At 35.9% G+C, this 22,291-nt stretch overlaps 1 protein-coding gene and 1 non-coding gene across 2 annotated transcripts; one reads left to right on the forward strand and one right to left on the reverse strand.

Moving 5' to 3' along the window:
- Positions 1–4,166: 4,166 nt before the first annotated feature.
- On the reverse strand, positions 4,167–19,817 carry LOC136226218 (mitotic spindle checkpoint protein MAD1). Its single transcript, XM_066014568.1, has 16 exons — positions 19,519–19,817; positions 19,093–19,192; positions 18,442–18,602; positions 14,505–14,702; positions 14,333–14,425; positions 13,853–13,969; positions 12,028–12,275; positions 11,432–11,603; positions 9,905–10,012; positions 9,623–9,826; positions 8,320–8,482; positions 6,463–6,553; positions 6,296–6,365; positions 5,816–5,944; positions 5,689–5,727; positions 4,167–5,232 (listed from the first exon to the last, which is right to left on the reverse strand). Exons 1-16 carry the CDS (start codon positions 19,708–19,710, stop codon positions 5,143–5,145), a joined length of 2,175 nt encoding a protein of 724 aa, XP_065870640.1. The 5' UTR covers positions 19,711–19,817; the 3' UTR covers positions 4,167–5,142.
- A 58-nt stretch (positions 19,818–19,875) lies between these two features.
- Positions 19,876–19,951, forward strand: TRNAV-AAC (transfer RNA valine (anticodon AAC)). Its single transcript has one exon. It is a non-coding gene; the product is annotated as a tRNA-Val (tRNA).
- Positions 19,952–22,291: the final 2,340 nt, after the last annotated feature.

Raw genomic sequence — 22,291 nt, forward strand, 5'->3', positions numbered from 1 at the left:
ATGAATCGGACCCTAGGGTCACCCAAATATCAAAACACTACTCATTGGCCCACGGCCTCGGAGTTTTCATTATCATCTCGTGACCAACTCTAGGTCAAATGAGTCTTCCGCAGTATTTATCACACGACCTTCTTTATTCAGATACATCTTCCGTAATTTTCCACCCAAGGCCAATCGTGGCCACTAAATTTCTCAATCAGATGTTTCCCACCCGATATTCGCAATTACTTCTGATGTCTACCTTTGCCATAATAGACTAGGCCAACATGCCTAAGAGTCCCCATAATCTTTCCGAACAATGGTCTGTTTCCATCCGATGGACAAAGTCCATATAGTCCAAGGGTAACTCGATAATAAGTTCTCCTCGACTCCTAAGAAAGCACATGCAATTTTCTATTGAATCTTGATAGGATGGAATTTGGATTATACTTTGGTAGTCCTACATCGCCATCAGAATTCAATAGTCCATTCATGTGATCCTTCACCCAAGCCTCGATTTTTCGCCTTAATTTTCTCGGAAGAGACCAAGCAATGTCTAACTGAATTAGAAAGATTCAAGCACAAATTACGCCTCAATAATTTGGCTATGACAACCATCAATTTGATAGATCATCTCTATGCTACTTCACATGAGCGTCAAATTCCGAATGTCACCTACGAATTCTCCTTCTTTAAAGGGATTGAATCACGTAGAATTCCATTGCCTACAACCGTAGGGGAGTATACATTCACTTTCTAGCATTTGTATACATTACCAATCTTCGTTCCTTTTTGCTATTTCCCCACTCCCACACACTGGGTAAAAGTATCGCAACAATGGCCCTAGTAAACCACGAGCATTAATCGAACCGAAAGGCATCACCAAATATTTTTGGGAAAATCATCGTAAATTTCCATCAGTCAATTCCTTGCGGAAATTTAAGATCTTTAGTATCTCTAGCCCACATCTCGAAGGGCTTGCTTAGTTAAAGCAATGTTCGCTCACACCATGACGAACCCGATTAGCTAAAGAAACATTGGCTCACACCACGAAGAACTCGCGTAGTTAAAGCACTGTTGGTTTACACTACGAAGAACTCGCTTAGTCAAAGTTGGCACGCTCACACCACGAAGAGCTTATTTAGTTAAAGCTTACTCGTCCACCTCATAAAGGTCTTGCTTAGTTAAGAGACTACCACATACTTCACAAGGCCTTTGCTTGGTTTAGGCTTTGATACCAAGTGCCACGGGGCCAGGTCTGAGCCAGGCCAAAACCCTACGGGCGCCTCGACCAACTAACTCTTACAAAAGGGGTCTATCCCTTTTTACCGTCCCGTCAATATGTCTGTCGGTATTTCATCCCAGAGGGTCTCCCAGTGGTTAAGCCTCACCCTAGAATGGGCATGCACTATGGCCTCTCGTTGGCCCCATAGTGTCCATAGAGTTCCTCTCTATGGAGACATCCGCGTCCCTTCACGAAAGAGGAATGCCCGACTCTCATATCCCTAGTGGAAGAGGGTGGATAGCTTAAGCCAGTTTTGACTATTGGCCCAGGGGGTGGCGGAGATCCAACGCCAGAATAGTCCCTGTTCCCTATAGTGTTGCTTATACCAACTCGGCCTCAACCGTATGTTGATATGTCCCATTCGCCACTCAATGCTGAAGCCTTCTCATAGCTTTGCCAATGCTTGGGGTTGAGTTTGCTTATAGTCATACCCCCCCCCCCCCCCTTTACACACTTCACATCACATCATATGGGATCACGAGCTAGAATTTCAGCCAAGTCATGGGTTGCAAATCATTTTTTTCTTTAAGCTATCACTGATCGACTATAGTCAATTGCTGATCGACAACTGGTCTTTTACTTCCGAAACTCTATCATTTTATAAATGGTTAAAACTGCCCCTTTGACAAGATAGTAGCTAACATGCTACAGGTGTCGCCAATCGATTTGTTTTCGAATTGAACAGTTTTCTAGCCTAAAATCATATAAAAAAAAAGGCAGAAAACTGCCATACACATAGTCATAAACTTGTATAGAAGCGAGAAAAGAAAGAAAAGAGAGAAGAAAAAGGATTTTGAGGGTAATTTTGATATCCACAGAGAATCATCGTTCGTCCTCTAGAAGAAAGATCTAGAACTAAGAGGGTTTAAAGTTTTTATTGCTGGAAGACTTGTTATGCATAAATGACTTTCGATTTCAGGGTAATTTTGATATCCACAGAGAATCATCGTTCAACCTCATGGCATGAGTCCATATATGGAGAAACAAGGACCCGATCAACTCGATGCCTAGATCCCCATATATATTCGTCAGCCCCAGCACATCTATCCAGCCATTCGGGGAGAGCTAGGTAGGACATGTCAAACTCGTTCAGCACATTAAGAATGTCGGAGGAAAAGCAAGACGAACTCCATTCTCCATAAATATCTTGTAAAACCCCAAGTACCCTTCAAGAGCCTTGGTTATTACTTGGTGAGAAAATAATATTCGAGAAAGCATTCATGTCACGTACTAACGATGAAACTGGCATCCATATAAATTAAACAAAAGAATATGGTCAAAGCCAAACAACATTTTTCTTGTTCCCTTTTGCCAAACCATGTAAGAGTTCGGAAAATAAGGTGGCATATGATATCGTACATAACGATTCAGAATACATGTCACGTTAGGGGCCCTCAGGTTAGGTGCCACGTGTAGTAATCTAAGCCTTTGGATCTACCAAAGACTTCCATGGAACGTTCCCTAGTAAGGAAAACCGCCATGCGGTTAGAATAAGGATTTCTCCCCAAAGAAGACTTCTCATAAAGCAAGACTTCTAAAGGAAGAAGGGTTCCTAATACAAATAGTGTTCCTAGAAGAAGAATGACTCAGCATAAACCCTATAAATAGACATATAGAATCATACTCAAGGATATGTTAACACTATTATCTCAGAACTAGTCTTTACGCTTCAACCCTTCTAAACATCTACTGACTTAGGCATCAGAGTGGGTTCACCGGACTCCGGCTCCTCTCTGAGCTTCTGTTTTGTTTTACAAGTCAAACCTCAGAAGACTCGGTAGAAGCTTCAAACTCTCAATAGCAAGTTAAGATACACGGTTATCACTAACTAAGATTATTGTTTTTTATAGATTAATTTTTCTCTTAAAGTCTATACTAACTGGACTATAATCGGAAATCCGAATTATACATATATGGCTGAAGTAGAAAAGTATTACAATAAATATGACGATCTTAATGAAACTGGCCAGAAATGATAGTGAAATTAAAAGTTCGTCAAAGGGGCCATTCTATTCCATGGTCTCTCTTTGGCACAATGATGTGTGACTAATGTTCCTTCCTTTCTACACATCATTGGATCAAGATATGAAATATTCATTCATGAGTCATTCAAACAGTACAAAAGAATTATTGAAAGATACACATCTCAATAAATAAAGTCAGATTACATTTAAATAACATTTGTAATATTTAGTTAACAGGTACATATTGGATAAATGAAAAATTTGTGTTGGAAATATTTTCCGGTGTTTGGATGTAACACCGGGAAAAAATTGTAGGTGATTATTATTTTCAAAATTGTAAGAGGAATGGAGTAGGATTTCAAAAGATTAAATTAGTTATCCTTTTCAAAAAAAAAAAATATATATATATATATATATATATACATATAAACAAATAGAAGTGGGGGTAAGAGATTGCCTTTGGTGAAGTGATAAAAATAATAGACCCAATGCAATGTATAAATAAAAGGTCCAATCGTGGTACAAAAAAGTCCTCCCCTATAAATCTAGGGATGATCAGATAGCCATGCACATATACACCACACATTAACAAATGCGGCTCAACCGCTAATAACAACGGGTTCTTAAAAGACAATCCAAAATGGAAGAAAGGGATTGGATCACCCACTAAACATAATGCTTACAAGAAGCCCCAAAAAAGAAAAATTAAGGCTATGATGTTTGTTTCATCTGTAGATAAATTGTAAAAAAAAAAAAACTTATTTTCATACTCATAACTAATTAGATAAATAGAAACGGATCAAATACATTCCTACCTCCATATACTTGTCCAGCAAAAAAGGTGAGATATTGGAAATTTTGAAATGCATATATTTTAAGCGAATTCAATCAGTAAATTACACATTTCTGAAATATAAGGAATAATTAACTTTTCTAGATAAATACAACAAGCTAAAAATATATATATATAAAAAATAATCAAATTTTAATATGTTGAAACCAGATTCACTAAAATTGGATCTGTATGGTCCTTGCCCAAAAAAAAAAAAAAGACAATGAAAGACATACCAATTAAATCACAAGCCATTCAACTTGACTGAAAGTGACACCTGAGAGATGATGACCAATCCACTCAATCAAATCAACTCACATTAAGTAGTCAAATTAAACGATTAAGGTCCGTAGAGTAGAGTAGAGGGATTAAAATCCATCACCATTACGAAGAAATCGGCACTATATAAGGCTCTTTAACCACCTTCTAAGGCTTTCCTTCTTTCTTGCAGATTATCCACCACTTTATACTAGGGCCTTCTCGATTTCCACTATTGCTATTCTCACTTATTGATGCCTCTACACCATTCATCTTTCATTGTCATATGATGTTCAATGCAGTAGATAATAAATTTTTCCAATATGCATACTTTATGGAAATCATCTCAATTTGACAGCTTTTGATTACATGGAAAAGAGGTCTATAACTTCCAATTATATTAGTTAATAGTAGGCACCTTTCTCAATATCTCGAGTGTCTCCCACTTCTATGATCTTTCTTCACCACTTGTTCAAAGGTGCAAGATAATTTGACACAACTGAGATCATTCTAATGACTCGTAAAGCAATAGTACGTCAGGTCACCAGATGTGAATTATCTCAACCACAGAATCCATAGTCTTATGGCATGCTACATAAAAATTATTACTACACAGATTGTAATCAAGAGCACATACATCCAGAGCTACGCCACCATCAAACAAAAATGCCAGTAAATCAACTTTTGTCCGTCATATATAAGGAATATATACAGCATATCAACAGTAAAACTGAATAACTAAAGTAGAAAAATGTACAAAATTTGGAAGCAATTTGCCTGGAAGATCGGGAATTTCTAGAGCGAGTTTTCTTTTTTAATCCATATCAAGAGAGAGTTCTTCTGTTGAAAGATTCCACAGTTAAGTTGGCAGTGAAAGCTGGGATAGAATTCATCTTACGGATAAATATATCGACCTGCAAAATGCAGGCTTAGGATTATTAGTATTTGGCCTGCCACGGGCCACCAATCATGATAGTTCCGGGTCTTGAAAAACATTAAAATAACAAATAACCAGAACTTCTGATGTAAATTTCATCAAAATAAATTATTGGCTATCAGCATCACCACACAAGAAATTAAATGGCTTCCAAAACAAAATGATCATCAGAATCTTACATCCTACTCTGATGTCTAGTTGTGAAAGAGGACAAGAAGTTTGACTATTTTCTAACATGATTATGGTAAATTTTAATGGGGACAATTATTGCCTGAAATCTCACTAGATCCGTATATGCTATCCCAAACACCTGAATGAGCAAAAATTTCAAGGAAGAAGCGTCTGGACATGTAACTTAGAGGAATAAATGTTGTATCCTTATAGATACGGATCCACATGCAAACACAGATCTGTAGAGCAAATTGCCACATACCTGACGAGATATCTCAGCCTGAGAAGTATAAGCATTTGCCTGTTGCAATAAGAAAATAACTTTTAGATATCCATTGTATGACAACTACTAATGAAGAATTGATATGACCATATTTCACTTATCTCACCAAAATGTTTGTATTTCCTGATTCATATTCAAATTCAAGCTTCTCATCATCACTTTGGGCATATATTGATTGAAGGGTAAAACGAGTGACTGGGATTCCATTAGAACGCTGGTGTTCATCCATTATAATCTACCAAATTAATGATAAAAACAAAAGAATTAAGAACTTTTCTGTGCTCCATCTTAAGAAAAATATAAATAATAAATAAACACCTTGCCCTGAGAACAGGCTGGATGACATTCAAACATAAAATATTTAAGTGCATTAGCATGTATTGAAACACTGAGGTGAAAAATTAATAGCTTGGTTCGTGAACAAAGTAGAAAAGATGAAAACAGTGTTAATAGTTAGCTTAAAACCACAAAAAAAGAACGGCATTTGTCACCTCCTTGACCACAGTTTAATAGATCAATGAAATCTCACACAGCTAATAGGTACCAAACCCTACAAAATGCCGGAAGAAAAATATATATATAATACCTTGTAACCAAACAGTTCGCAACATGCCCTCCTAAATACTGAAATTCTATCAGCAAAAACTGTCTTGTATCTGTTCGTTGGATAAACTCAAAGGGCTTAGTCGTAAAAAAAAAATTCATCACAGGAGAGATATCCAACTTTTGAAATATATTCTCAACACCAGTCACCTTTCTTCACGTTTTTCAAGAGTTGCGATTTGTTCTTTTAACTGTGTCAACTTCCCAGATATATAGACGTCTACAAGCTTTCCAGCATCACCTGTTCAATCAAGTCAATCACATAAACGGTGAACCAATTAAAACATGAAAGCATTGTGAAATTTTTAGTGATTAACTAGATTAGTGTTCACCACAAATTTTATTTTCATTTTAGAAAAGTCACTCGGAATGTAGAAACAAAATGGTGAACTGTTTGGGAAACATCCTACAGCCCATTGCACATGTTAGAGTTGGAGTTATTGTTTATCTAGTATTCTAGAGCACTGATTAGTTACCACCTGTAAAATCCTTCTTTAGAGATCTCCAAGTAATAAAACAAAAAGAATAATTTTGATCAACTAATCTTGAGATCGTATCCTAGATTTCTTTCTTAATGAGCTCTAGCCAGGTCTAGTAGCATAGGTAAGCAACGCCAAAAGACATCTAGGCAGGGATTACTTCCTGATTTCAAGTACAAGTCCTGTAACTAGATCCAAAGCTGCGGACTTCACAAATTGGTAACAAATCAAGGAATTAAGGGGGAACTTAGAATGGGGCCAGCCACCTATCGCATCAAGATTTTCAAATCTTGCTGCAGAAAACAGTTTGGACCTTGAAATGTGGAGGAAACAAACTGGAAAGGTTGACAAGCTCCGACAAACAGGCACCTGTCTCGAGCCTCTCAGAACCACCAAAAGGATCAACTCCAGTAGATGCTTCTTGGGAACTACCTCGACTATAATTCAGCATTATATGCATGAGAACACAAACTTTCATGATGGGGAGGGCAATGTTACAAAACCAGTAGTAACTAAGGTCTACCAACAATTCATACATGGTAAGAAGAGGAAGTTAGTTTAGATTTAATTACTTTATGATTCTTATTTATCTTGTTGCTAGAGCTTGCTTTAGATAGGAATTTTAGTTAGCAATTTATTTTGCAGTTATTGTTATCTAGTACACTAGTGTTTTGATCAGTTATCAACTGTACAATCCTTTAATAGTGATAAAGTGGAGGTAATATTTTCCAACCGACTAATCTATTAGATCGTAAATATCTCCTTAATAAGCTCTAATAAGGTCTAGCAAGAGAGGTAAGCAAGGCACAAAGCCATCTAGAGGGAGATTACCTCTTGATTTTCAGCTACAAGGTCCTATGACTAGATGTAAAGCACAGGCACTTGACAAAATCCTATCCAGGGAATCAGCAGATGGCAATGAGGGGAGATATAAAGCTGACTCAAACACAGCATAATTCACCTATTTCATCTACTTCGCCAATGATACATGACTTGTTGCCAAAAAAATAAAAACCAATACCCTAGGCTAAATTAACTTTAAGAGAGCATTAAAAAATGTTGACTCGATCAGATGTCAAAAACAGTCCAATTCCAAACAATCTGCGATGCTGAGGGCATTAAATTCCTACATAATGAAATGCAATCATATATGGTAAGCCAAGGGAAGGGACACAGCAATATGTGATGCTTATCAGAGTAAAAAGCCATAGCTCATAGGTAAAGATAATAAATGAGCAGGTTCAGGCATAAAAAAACAAGTTGCAATTGAAGAAGATTTTGAGATGCCAAAAATATTAGCATTGAATAGATTCTTTTAGTACAGACAAGACAAATGAGAGAACCAATTAAACCAAAGGCATCATAGCACACAGGCCTTTGTAGAACAATTCTTTTCTCCAAACCAAACAGGCAAATTACATATTTTGCAACAACAGTCATAAGAAATTAAAAACATGGAAGAAAGAACCAAATGTGTGAGTGGGAAAAAAGATGACAACATAGTTGTTCAAACGACACTTCCTTGTACCTGATTGACTCTTTAATTCCTCGATGGCTTGTAATTTCTCATTTTTCTTCTGTAACTCAGTACACAAAGCATCAATAGTTTGTTTGGCATCATTATCCACTGTAAGGGTATTTACCATTCTCAAAACTTTTGTACTCGCAGCAGAATAGTCACCATGTCCTAGCTATGAAGGAAACAATAAATAAATTAATCATCTTAAACAAATGATTAATCTGTCTTGTGAAATCTATTAAATCTTAAGAACAAAATACAAAATAGTGAAGTATGCAATAAAAGAAGCCAGAAAAGGCAAAAATGTTGTCAATTAATCTGTTTCAGAATCTTTCATTTAACCTTGATCACATTATTGTAGGAAATTTGCAATTCTGAAAGTACAGAGATAAAGAGAGAGAAGAATTAGAAAGGAAATGTATCATCTACGAAAGAGTTCTTATGTTTCACCTATGAAGCACCGACTCTTCTAGGGGGTCGCCGTGGCGGTGCCGGACCTGCCGGACACAGGGACACGCCGGATTCGCACCCGACATGGCAAAAACATGTCCCCTGCGTTTTTTTTTTTCGGAAATCGGACACGGCTGGACTCTTCTGGTTGATGTAATAAGGTAAGTTTAGGGGTTTCTCTAAAAAAACTAAAAGAAAAGGGATTTAATTGAAACAAAAACATTAATACACAAACCTTTTCGATCTGGTGCAATTCATACCCAAACCTAGTTTCCTTCTTTTCCTTCGATACCCAAACTCTTTCTTTCTCTGTGCGGTTTCGACTGCTGCTAAGTTTCTTTTGTTATTCTGGTGCGGTTCCATCTTTTCTTGTTTTCGTTTCCATTCCGTCTGTTTTTGTTTTCTTTTCGTTGCACCTTGTTTTGGTTTGTGCTGTTTTAGTAATTGTTTTTCATTTTACTGGAATTCTGCTTGGTCTGTGATGTTTTAGTAATTGTGATTTATCATGTTTTTTAAATGTTATTTTATATGTAATATATATGATTAATTATATAGAAAAAATTCCGTGTCCCGCTGCACCCGTGTCATATATTTTTTAAAAATGCCGTTTGCCACACCGCACCCGTGTCCGCACCCAAGTCGGTGCTTCATAGTGTTTCACAAATATGCTAAAAACTCAAAATGTTCTCAACTATGAACAGGATAAGAGCAATTCCCAACTGAATTGGGAAAACAAAAATTTTAAGCCTAAAAACGTCTAAAAAATGACCATTCAGACACACAGACAGTTAGAAAGAACCACTTGTAAGAATGCTAAAAGTCGATGTGCAAGTTATTCTCAGAAAGGATACTGTCGACTTACCTTGGACTCCAGCAGAGAAATCTCAGATCGAAGCCTATCACCCTCCCTTTCAAGTGATTTGATTCTTCTAGCTTCATTAATAAGCTTTTCATTCAGTAACTTCATTTCGTCAAGTTGACGATTATTAACTTCTTTTTGTTCACGCAAATTACTCTCTAATTCTTGAATATAATTTTCCTTCTTTGCAAGAGATGATTCAAGTTCCTATACATGAAAAAAAAAATTACTAAGGCCATGAAGATATTTGAGAAGACTTTTGAAGAAGAGGAGGTTAGGTAAGACCTGAAGAGTTCCACCAGCTGTTTCATCCCCTGCTTGTTCATTCTTTGACCCCCTCAATTCACTAACTATAATTTTCAACCTCTCTCTCTCTTCAGTAGCGGTAGAAAGCTGCAATTAACCATCACGTATATAAAAAACCATTAGCATAAACAAGAAATGAAGAATGAAAAAAGAACAAAGGAAATGATTAAAGATTGTTAGGAGAAAAAAAGAAAAAAAAGAAAGAGGACACATTCATAAAGTCTCATGCAGACACCTGTTTTACAAGGTGCAAATGGATAAGATTTACAAAATTTCAATGAAGACATTGATATTAACTGAAAATATCAACTGAAATAGGAAAACTAACAATGGAAAGAGAGTCGAGAAAAAGAAAATAAATAAATAAAGATGCAGAGAGGAAAGCAACAAGCCAACAAGAAAATCCAAATCAAGGAGAACGATCAGTGGCGAATGCTTGTCAGAAATGGATAAATTGGGTTCAAGCAACATAGGAGGTGGTCATCCAGACACGCTGGCAATTTTCCAACAATTATAGGAGCATTGTTGGCTATGTTCCAGCATATGAATGCTGGACTGCAACAGATTTGGAGGTTCCAAGACAAATACTGGTGGTGTGAAAAGATTCTGACTACTTTCATGTGACAGAAACATCATTTTCATGACCAATGAATGGTAGATCAAGTAGGTTCATATGGGGTGCATTGTGCCTGGAGGAACGCACATGGCTGTAGGAGATCAACCAGCCTTTACCCTGTCCTTCAGAGGAAATTGGGCGAGTTCTTTGTGCCTCAGAAGCACCTTTAACAACTATAATAACAGTCAACAGTGATGTTTTCACATGCACATATTTCATACTGTACAAATCTGCATCCTAGAATAATGACCACGAATTACTTTAAGATTTAACATATCGCTACTGCCTTGGTAACACAACAAACACTTCTACATAAAATAAAATAAAATACAAAATGATTAACTCTATCAGATCATGCAAGTTCACAACTGTATTTAGATGATCTCATTTACCCCAATAAATAATGGACAGCAACCCTAAAACCATATCATTGTGCTTCATAAACTCTTTCTGCAAACCTCCAGTTACTGCTCAACAGACAGCAATTAGCTAAGTTTTACCTCGAATAATAAATAATTATTATCAATTTTTAAACTACAGAAATAAGGGGTGCCAAGGATTCTTCATCCAAAACTACATTGAGATATGTGACACCGAGCATAAATGATTTCTTCCTCTTAGTTAACTGCGAACAAAGATATTTTCGACAACTACTCAAATAGTTAAATCCATTTGGAAAAAACACCAACATCAGAACCACTTCTCAATTTATAACATAAGATTTTCCCACATTGCAACTGAATAAAGCATCTAGAGAGAAGAAAACAAGCAACCAAAAGAGTTCAATTAACAGAGAAACCGCTTAAGTCAAGATAAAAAAAAAAATTAAAACAAAAGTGAAGGAATGTAAAATATTTAGATAGCAAGAAGCTACCCATCCCAACACTTGCCATTAACTCAATCCGATTGACCTCCGATTTCAATCCTTCTGCCTTCTCTTTAAGCAATGCAGCCTCAGTTTCAGCATTTTGTTTACCAAGTTGGGAAGCATCCAGAGCCACCTCCATTTGTTTCAAACGTGCATTTGCCTCGCCTGCTTTCATCATGTTCTCGATCATTTCTCTGCATTTGAGAATAATATCTCAGCGTTTGATAGCAAGAACTTAAATTAAAAATTAAAATAAAGAAATCAACTTGATTAACATCACATCCCAGAAAATGCAACATCATTATAATAAAGCCAGTGATGGAAGAATTGAAATTTCAAGATATTTACTGAATTTCTAATACTGAAATTGTAAACTTCTTCTTTCAATCTCTGAGTGACTTCCCAGAATGGATTCACCTATCTCATACTCAACGCTTCTTATGCTGTACAGAGACATATTTGCTATGCCAGATTTATCAATAACTGGTCTAGCTAATAGCTAGCCTTTCTTGCACCACCAACATATGTTAAAGAAGCAAGTCTCTTTTATTCAGAGTCTTATCATCCTTTCTATCTTCTGAACCCAATAGTACTTCAATATTCAAGCCATATGCATACCTCTGTAATGCTGCAAACTTGATAGGTATATCATCACAACATGACACATCAGGGATTTCTTTAATCATCAGCTTCCAAGAAGACAACTCGTCCTCCAACTTTCCCATATTAATCTCCAGTTCTTGCAACTTGGATAACTCTGACTCTGCCCTTTCTCTGCGGGTCTTCTCTTCCAATAATTTCTCGTTCAGCAACTCAACATTTTCATAGGATGACTTCAATTTTCTAGCTTCCCTAACTTCAGACTCCTGATCAAACAACAGATATACATAATCATATAACTAAAAGAGGAAGGAAGGATTCATGTGACTAACAACAAGAAGCAAATACCAGAAATACAAAGTGAGGCCAACCACATCCCAAATTGCGGATGATTGGCTCATACAAAAATAATGACATTCGATCTACTGACTAGTGGACTACATTCTACATCTCAAACAATATGATAGCCAAATTAATGGGTATCAGCCTATACCTAATTTTGTTATTAGTTTACTACAAACACAGGCTGCGTCCAACATTGTTAGTTTTGTGAGCAAAAGGATTGCCTAAAGTCTGCCTTTGCATCAACAAGATTAGTTTATGATATATATGTATCTTGAATGCATTTCTGTAGACCATCTACAATAAGAATCCTCTTAGCACCAAAACCTGAACCTAATTTCAGATTTCAAACACTTTATTCTTTTCCATATATATTTTAGAAAAAGTTGGCTGCAATATTTTCTGCTCAGTGGGCAATCATGACGGCTTTGACATTGCAGTAAACCACAGAATAACTGTAAAAGGCCATTGTGTTAGATGGTATATGTATAATAGGAGCTTGTGTCCACCATCTAAAAATTTAAAAGCAAAAGAAGATACCAAAAAACTTAGCATCGGTACAAAAGCTTAGCATTTCTAAATATGTATCACAAGTGTGTTTCCAAAAGCAGTGTACATCCAACTTCCAAATGGGTCATGCCGTCTCGCTTTAAAAATTCTAACTGCATAAATTGCAAAATATAACATTTTTTGTCATCTTTTCGTTATTAGGAGTTTTTTTTGTGCTAAACCTCCTTTTATGAAGACATGTCGCTACCAACTAGACCAACCTGCATCAGTTACTTGTCACTTTGATTAAAGTTACCCTTGACATCAATTATTCCTTAACATCACAATTTGCAACTGAACTGAAAAAAAAATGAAGCAAATAAATAATCCTAAAATGCATCTTATAACTTACCACTAACAACAAAGGTTGAGACAATGCTAACCCTTCTTTTACAAACATAGGAAGGAAAATAATTCTTTTTTTCATTATCCAACCAAAACATCTTCATTATCCTAAACCAGAATATATATGCAATGCACCTACCAGAGCCTGAGGTAAAGGTTAAAGTAAAAGGCATCTAGAGACCAAAGGTTGAGACAACGCTACAAGTAAATGAGCATTGTCAGATTTACAGTTCTGAGTAACCTTTCTTTTATAGGATTGAAGAAAACATAGGAAGGAATAGTATAGTTTCTTTTCTAATATCTAACCACAACAACTTCATTATCATCATATTACATCCTAAACCAAATTATATACCTACCAGAGGTACAGGGAAACATAAACAGGCATCTTGAGCTTAGGCAGTTTTCAAATATTATCGGTCATATTAACTCTAGAACCACTACAATAAGTGGTAAGAATAAACAGTAAGGTTTAGAATCTGTGTCCACATATTTAACGTTATGTACCTTTGCAGAAACTGGAAGAGGGAAAGTTAGACCATAAAATGTACAATAAATAAGAATAAAAATAAGAAAAAAAAGGTTTAACAGTGGCCACCAGACATACGTAATTCCTGAGCTCTTCTTGTAGATGTTTAACCAAGATATTGCTCTCAGTAGAAGAACCTTCTTGAATAGTGAAATTTGATAGTTTCCTCTCCAGTTCAATTTTCTGGTGCGCGCACTGAGGATAAAAAATCAGAAGCATTTAATAAATTCTTATCAAGTCTAGCATTCTGTATATTAAAAGGTCAAAAACATAATTAGGCTTATTACAGTAACATATTACAAAATACAAATCCATGTCTTTTGCCATGCAGAAATCGATAGGTGCCTTGGTAATGTCAACTCCAATAAAGAAAAGAAAGAGCTGTAAGTATTATAGTATTATACGAGGGTATGCAACTTACACAGGTTTTAAATATTAACTTATCTAGAAATGCCACTCAGTAAGTGCAGTTGAAAACACAGAAGGGGACAAAGAACCAAGATTTGAAATACAGTGGAGAAATTCGAGAGAACGAGAGAGATAATACAAAAAACGTACCTCATTTAATTGCAATTTTAGACCTTCCAGTTGCTCCTTCAATAGCTCTGATTCTTGCTCAGCATTTTTAGCTCTGCATTCCATTTTTTCAAGCTATGCAGAAGAGATGATTAAGTTAACAAAGTAGAATCTCAAACATAAATAATTGCAAGAATTCCACAAATCAACTTACATCTGCAGTTATCCTGGATAGAGAAAGCTTTGAATCTCTTTGGATATGTGCAAGCTCATTGTTAAGACGTTTTTTCTCTCTTTCAATGGTTTCAGATAGGTAGGCAAGTTTTCCTTCCAATTCACTTGCTTTCTCTTCAGCAGAAACAGCTGAGGATTCAGCTTTTCTGCGGAGATTCTTCTCATTTGTGAGATTTGCCTAAAAATAAATGAAGGAAAGTAAAGTCAAACAGCTCCACATATGAGAGCAGAATGAAAAGAAAGAACCAGGTAAATAGAAAATTAATATAAAACAGTTTATTCATAGTTAGAATATATATTAGTGCAGAAGAACACAAAATTTACTTGCCATTTGTACTACTTGATAATAGTAACAATTAACACCTGAAAATTCAATTTAGTTCAACTCAACTTAAATATCCATTTAATTTTTATCACATGCATTCTTTGGTACGAAATAAGGACATCAATAGCAGCAACAGCGCTGGAGATGCTACTTGTCAAAAATCTATTAAACCCAAAAGTTGAACCTAATCGTTAAGATTTCAAGAATAGTTGTTATTATCTTTGACACACCCCAGCATGTCAATGCCCTTGCGCTTTAAAAGGTTGTAATTGTAAAAGAACAAGTCTGTTCTACCTTGTATTGAAAATTCATTAGTAAATGGCATTGACATGATTTGCTCTAGACTTCTTGATCTAAAAGGCTCTTATATCCTGTCAAAGAACCACTTGAACCAAAAGCTTCGTGGGTTGGCACATGGCGCCGGCATGCACCTGAGCGACACAAGGCCACAGCGCACTTTCAAAAACAATTCTCTGTGTTGCTTATCTGTTCTATTTCCCTCTGTTTCTTTCTCTCCTCTTTTTTTATGTTATGCAATTGTGTCTCTTCAAATTCAAGTGTATCTTCTTATTCATGTTCTGTTTTTTATTTATTTTGGACCCTAGATGTGTCTAATCCGACTGTGAATATTAAACTCTTTAAAAACCCTAAAAAAGCACATATGCCACCATGGCACGCCTCTAATCACCGTATCTAGGAGCACAAAGATGCACCTGGGTTGCGCCACAGTTACAGCGTCTGCCATAGGGGGTGCTGAGGCACCAAGCTTGGCGCCTTGTGTGCCATTAACAACTATGGCATAGTTATTAAAGGCGCAAAGGGATCATGGAGCCTAGGCACAAGGCTTAGGCGCGCGCCTAAGCGACACAAGTTTTACTAAAGAAAAATAATATGTAAAATCATAAATAACAACAATTAACATTTCTAAAATACAACATATAGTCAAATACTAAATACTATCTAATTATCCATAATCTTAATCATAAAATACATGAAATACATTCCAAATTAACTACTAACTCTATCATAATAAAAATTGTAAATTTAAAGACTAAAGTTCAGCCAAATCTTACATTAATTAACTAATAGTCTAATAACTACTTTTCATCAAGAATAAAGTCTCCGTTCGCAATATTTTAAACTCCTAAAAAATGGAGCAGTGTTTTTTGTGTTGTTATTTGCAATATTACTGCCATCCAAATCTTCTTTCCTCTTTTATTTACTTATTTATTTTTATTCTAATTTAATTTCAGCCATAGATCATATAGATAGGAAAGGGGTAAGATTAAAGCATCCTATTTTTTAACTGGGAACCCTCAAAGACAACGTGTAGCTTCAAGATTTGTGCCTAAGCGCTTCAACAGAACTCATCATGTGGCTTCTCAGGCAACATGCCTAGAGCCTAGCGTCTTTTGAGTCGAAGGCACGCCTTTGATAACTATGGTCAATAGATGGATTTGAAAATGATTCCAAAGGAAATCCCGGGGCATGTGTTCAACACCCAGCACCTCCCTCCAAAAATATAAAAGAAAACAGCATTTTCATATTATCACTTTTTATGCATTTCTTATAAAAGTTACTCTTATAATTCATATATTTGAAAAGAATTTTGCATCTTTATATTTAGTACTTTATTGGCTTAAAGCACTATTGGACACTTGACTTATACAAAATGTTGGTCTTTGACACCTGATCTATTATTTGGTAACGTTTGACCCTGACCTAACCAAAATGTTGGTCTTTGCCCTGACCTATTATTTGGTCGCATTTGCCCCCACAACCTATCAAAATAGGTGAAATTTCAACCAATGTGGATGGTAAGTTAACAGTGCTTGTAAAACCTTAACCTATCTAACAGAAACCTGATCCATAAAAATTTAATGGAACTGCTAAAAATTTAATAAAACTGTTAACTTACTACCATCCACATTGGATGATATTTCACCAATTTTAATAGGTCAGGGAGCAAATGTTGCCAAATAATAGGTCGGGGAGCAAAGACCAACATTTTGGATAGAACATGAGGCAAATGTTACCAAATAATAGGTGAAGGGGCAAAGCCCAGCATTTTGGATAGGTCAGGAGGCTAATAGTGCTTTAAGCCTACGTTATTTCAGCACTTACCAAATAAGTTTATCATTTAACAATTACAGTATTAAAATATTTAGCACTTAAAATTCAATATTTCATTTTTCAGCATTTAATTTCCTTTTTTACCTACACCTAAATCCAATGCCATAGGATAACAAAAAAAATGAAGTTCCTCTATCTAACTTATAATAGTCTTTTCCAGGGACTTGACTTTCCTACCAAAGGTTAGACAATAGAACTGTTTATATCAGCCCAACTGCCATGTTATGTTCTAATCTTTCATATCAAGGACAACCAATTAGTCAAAAGGAAGTTCTATCAAAATCCTCATAATGCTTGATTACTAAGAAATTAGGTTAATAGACAAGCCCAATTCTCCAACACAAAGAACTAAAATCCAATAAATATAAAATTCCAGTGCATCAAATTCTATCTTTTGCAAAATAGCTATGGTGGTTGCATAATTTTGGATTTGAAACTGCTAAACTCAACAAGTTGATGGTTCTTCTCAAGGACTCTTCTTTTTCCAAATGTCCAAGTGAAACCTTCATCACTATGAAGCCATTAAAATGAACATGTGAAAGTACTTTTGAAGTAGCAACCTACATTGACAAGGAGAAGAAAGAAAGAAGATGGTGAGAAAACCGACTTAGTTTTTCTAACTTCTATAATTACCTGAATATCAATAGAGGTTCATAGAATTTGGTGGACCCATTACTTCCGACATGTTGGTGAATACGTAATTGTTATGTGTCATATCACATCTTATTGAGTGTTTGGTATGTTATTGTGCATGTATGTGATAATTGTCTTAGTTTGCGGTGATAATGTCATATGTGAGTTAATTTGCTGTTATAACTGGTAGTTATCTCAAAAAAGAAGGCAGTCCTGTGCTAGTTTTCTAGACAAGAGTGTTTAGGCAGTTATTTGTATATCTGGTACTGAAGCAATAAAGAATCTGCAGATGCAGCGTGTATTCTTACCTCAAGCATTTCCAGCAGTTAATTTCAAGAGATGGAAAGGTTCTCTCAAAATGAGCCCTTGCTCTGTTAGTAATCACAGGTTCTAAAGGAACAAAAACTCAACAACAAGAAATCATCCACAGACCCATACCGAGATCCTTGTACTGTATCAGTAATTTAGTAGTATTGTTGTTTTTCCTAAAGAAAAACTATTGTCTTCATGCAATTTAAGCTCATGAATGGTATCAGCATTTTCGTTATGAAACAATGCTAGACAATTGTATGCACTCAATTTGAAAACAACAATTAGGATATATGACTTACTATCATGTATTGTGAAATCTCAAGAAAAAAGTGAGTCTCAATTCAAATATAAGCGAATGATTGATATGGAACCGAAAAAAATTGAATATTCAAGTGTGTACTAGCAATCAGTTCCAGAGATGCCTCACAGTCCATGAATTTGATATCTAAATTAAAACAGGGGTATAAGAGAAGATCAGGTAATCTAACTGGGTAGACAGGTCAAAAAGGTATACCTCAAGTTTACTGCACAATTCTAATTGTTTCTTCAACCTCTCCTGGGAATCATCTATCTCCTTCAAAAGTTGTTTTTGCAACGCCTGTTCACGTCCTTTGGCAGCAGCAAGTTCTTGTTCAATGTGTAGAAATTGATCTCTATATTTCTTTCTCTCAACATCTACAGGTATTATAATAATTGACATCAACAAACCTCAGCGAATCCAAATAGAACAAAAATAAATTTAAAGATAATACTCAAAAGGAGAGATATGCAATCCAGTTGAAAAATAAATAATAATAAACAAATTATCACTCGTATGAATATTCACAAGATTGGAGACATTATGACATATCCAAAAAGCTTAAAGACAATTAATTTGAACTATCTTGGATGGTCACACTACTGGAGAACTGTGCAACATAATTAGAATCATCTCAATAAATGATGTAAAAAGGATTGAGGTGACAGAATTTCAACTCAATCTCCCTTTCCCATCTTTCTCTTCAAGTACCATTGACAAAATCAATTCGGTAAGTTTACATGAAGGACAAATTATGAAACCACATACTGACCTAAAGCCCAACAGCCAAAAGATACATACAGTTATATTAAAAATATGCAGGGTAAGTATATTCTGAATCAACAAAATGTTGTCCGTGTAACCCACCAGCTGTACAGAAGTTCTCATTCAAAGTCTCCAATTTAGATTGATAATCACCAACTTGCTTCTCAGCATTACTCAAGGCATCCAGGAAATCCGCTTTAACCTACAGTGATATTCAATAAGGCTAAGATTTGCTTGTCTCATTACAAAATGTTATAAATAAATAAAAGAAAATGAAAACTTTCATCATCAGTGTTTAAATTTTACAAACAGAACTGACGAGCTCTATAAATAAATACATGTTGGCTACAGAAATAAGTAAGAAAAGAGCTCTACTCAATACAATTTTCTCAATTACAACATCGACCAGTTACTATGGATAGCATTAATATAAAGACAATATAGGGAAAAGAAATCTGAGGGTTAAAGTCGTGAAATACAAATTTATATAATACACACTTCAATAGACAGTTAAAAAAAGAGGTGTACCATTTGGCGGCATTGATAGGTGCAGAGCATGTGCTCTGAAGGTTTCTCAGGTTCCTGTGAAGACTCCGGAGGTTGGACGACAAGAGGAGAGTCTTGGTAGATGACTAGGTGGCGATCGGAACCGACGGGAGGACTCTCGATCGCTTTCCCATCGGCTCTAGGCCTCTTCGGTGGTGGAGTTCTCAGTATCATCCCTTCTATCTCTCGGAATTCTAGGGTTCGATTTCAGAATTCGTATGATGAGCTTAATTTGAAAGGTAAAGGCGCCATTTCTCCTCCTCCCGGTTTTGCAAATTAACTTATTTAAGAACGTGTTTATTTACAATAAATATTTTGTGCAAAGAACAAAAAATATGTGGTTTCGTGGTGTAGTTGGTTATCACGTCAGTCTAACACACTGTGAAGGTCTCCGGTTCGAGTCCGGGCGAAGCCATTATTAATTACGTTTTTTTTTTTACTTTTATCTTAAAACAGAAAATTGAACAATTAATAATTACTTTATAATGTTATTGGACTAAAATACGTAAGATAAATTGCAATTATGATCATTGAATTTTTTTTTTTTGACAACATTATGATCATTGAATTGATCTTAAAGAAAAGAGATTGCAAAAACGTATTAAATTAACAATTATTTTTTTCTTAAAAAAACAATTATTTTATAATCCTATTAGAATAAAATTTATTCCCAACTTAAAAAATAAATTTATTTTATAAATGTAAACGATCTTAAAATTACTGTTAATAACCTTAAAATAGAAAACTTTAAGAATCAAAATTATTTAAAATCATAATTTTATAAAATTATGTTTTCGATTTTCCAAAATCGTCGTATATTTAATTTTTACTATAATTAAAATATTTAGTGCAAATAATAAAGATACAAATGGTTTTATGGTGTAGTTGGTTATCATGTCAGGCTAACACACTGCGGGGGCATTTGGTTTAAACTTCGGAATTGGAATCGGAATCGAAATCGAAATGCTGCGGAATTAGAATCGGGATGCTTATTTATTTCTTTTGTTTGGTTTAATCCGGAATCGAAATTCAATTAGTTTTACCAGTGTTTGGTTTAAATTTTGGAATCGGAATCAATATACATTAGGAAAGGAATGAGTCTTTCCCTTGTCTATACATTAGGGAAGGAATGAGTCTTTCCCTTGTCTATGGAAATCACATTTCCATTCCATAATTAAATTTGGTTAACCATACACTTTAAATATTCACATTTTCATTCTTTAATGTTTTTTAACTCAACCAAACACCTTTAAAAGTTTCCGATTCAAATTCGGACGAAGTCATTTTAAATTTCTTTTTGTTTTTCTTTTATCTAAAAATAATAGAAAATGAAACAACTTATTATTTTATTAAATTAATTATCTTATAAATCCTATTAAAGTAAAATGTAGTTCAAACTTTTAAAAAAAAGTATAATGATGGCTATTCAACTATTCTTACTGTCTCTCTCGATAGAAACCCTCGTGTTGCCGCCGCCGCCTGTGCTACCTTGGCTGCGTCGTCGCCGATCGTTTGCCGCCGGTGAGAGTTGTCCTTCCGTCCTCGGTGAAGGTTAGTCTCCGTTTTTGGGAGAGTTGTGTTGTCTGTGGTTCTTGTTACGGTCTAGTTACGATCTACTCCTAACCTAGACACGGTGTCTTAATCTTGGGTCAGTCGAGGGTGGTGAAGGAGTCGTGGTGTGGCGGGGACGAAGGTGAAGCAGGGCCGACCGTCGCGGCTGTCTTACATTGTGTGAGGTTCTGAGGCGTCGATTTTTCCGTCTCGTTAGCTTTGGCCAAACTAAGTCCGATTCTGTTTGATTTGAGTGCCGCGGTTTTACCAGAGGGGTGCATGGACTCGGTATCTGTGTGTAATGGACAGGGAAATGGAGAGGCTTCGAATTGAAGGAGAGGAAGGGGGCATCTTGATTTGATTGCTCCGCCTGTAGCAGAGGTGGTGGTGGATGCGGGGCTCCGTTTTTTGGGACGGTTTGTTGCGGATAGACTGCTCAACTTCTTGAGCATGAAAAACAGAATGGCAGTTTTGTGGAGACCGGTTAGAGGAGTCGAAATTCAAGAGGTAAGTCCTAATCTCTACTATTTTGAATTTTTTCACCCAATTGATAAGGATATGGTGTTAGCTGGAGGTCCTTGGTCTTTTGACAATTATGTGTTGATTATGAATGTCTGGAATTTTGGTGTCCATGTGGACGATGTGAATTTACTGAACTACTCTATCTGGGTGCAAATTTATGGGTTACCTGTGGGGACTATGTCTGAGATAGTAGGTAAACAGCTAGGCAACTTCCTTGGGTCTTTTGAGGAATATGATATGAATAATAACACTGGTATTCATAGACAATTTATGCGTATCAGAGTCAGTCTAGACAGTGAGCGTCCGTTGAAGAGATTTAAAAAACTAAAGAGCACAAGAAATGTCTGGTCTTTAGCAACATTCAAGTATGAATAGTTAGGGATTTTCTGCTATGTGTGTGGCTGCCTGGGCCATACGGAACGCTTTTGTGAAAAAAAAATTAACCTGCAGGGGGGAAATTCAAAGAGAATGGGGGGAATGGCTTAAGGCCCCAATAAGAAGAGGAGGGGACCAAAGTGGGGCGAAATGGTTAAGAGAGAGCATTGGGGGCAGTATAGTAGGAGGGAACCAAAGGGGGTTGGAGGGGGTAGGGGAGGAGGAATGGGCGTCATGAGGGATATAACTAACACAAGGAGAGGGAGAGGGGACCGACCAGACATGTTGGGGAAGGGGAGAGGGAGGT

Source organism: Euphorbia lathyris, chromosome 4, assembly GCF_963576675.1.
Source record: "Euphorbia lathyris chromosome 4, ddEupLath1.1, whole genome shotgun sequence".
NCBI lineage: Eukaryota > Viridiplantae > Streptophyta > Magnoliopsida > Malpighiales > Euphorbiaceae > Euphorbia > Euphorbia lathyris.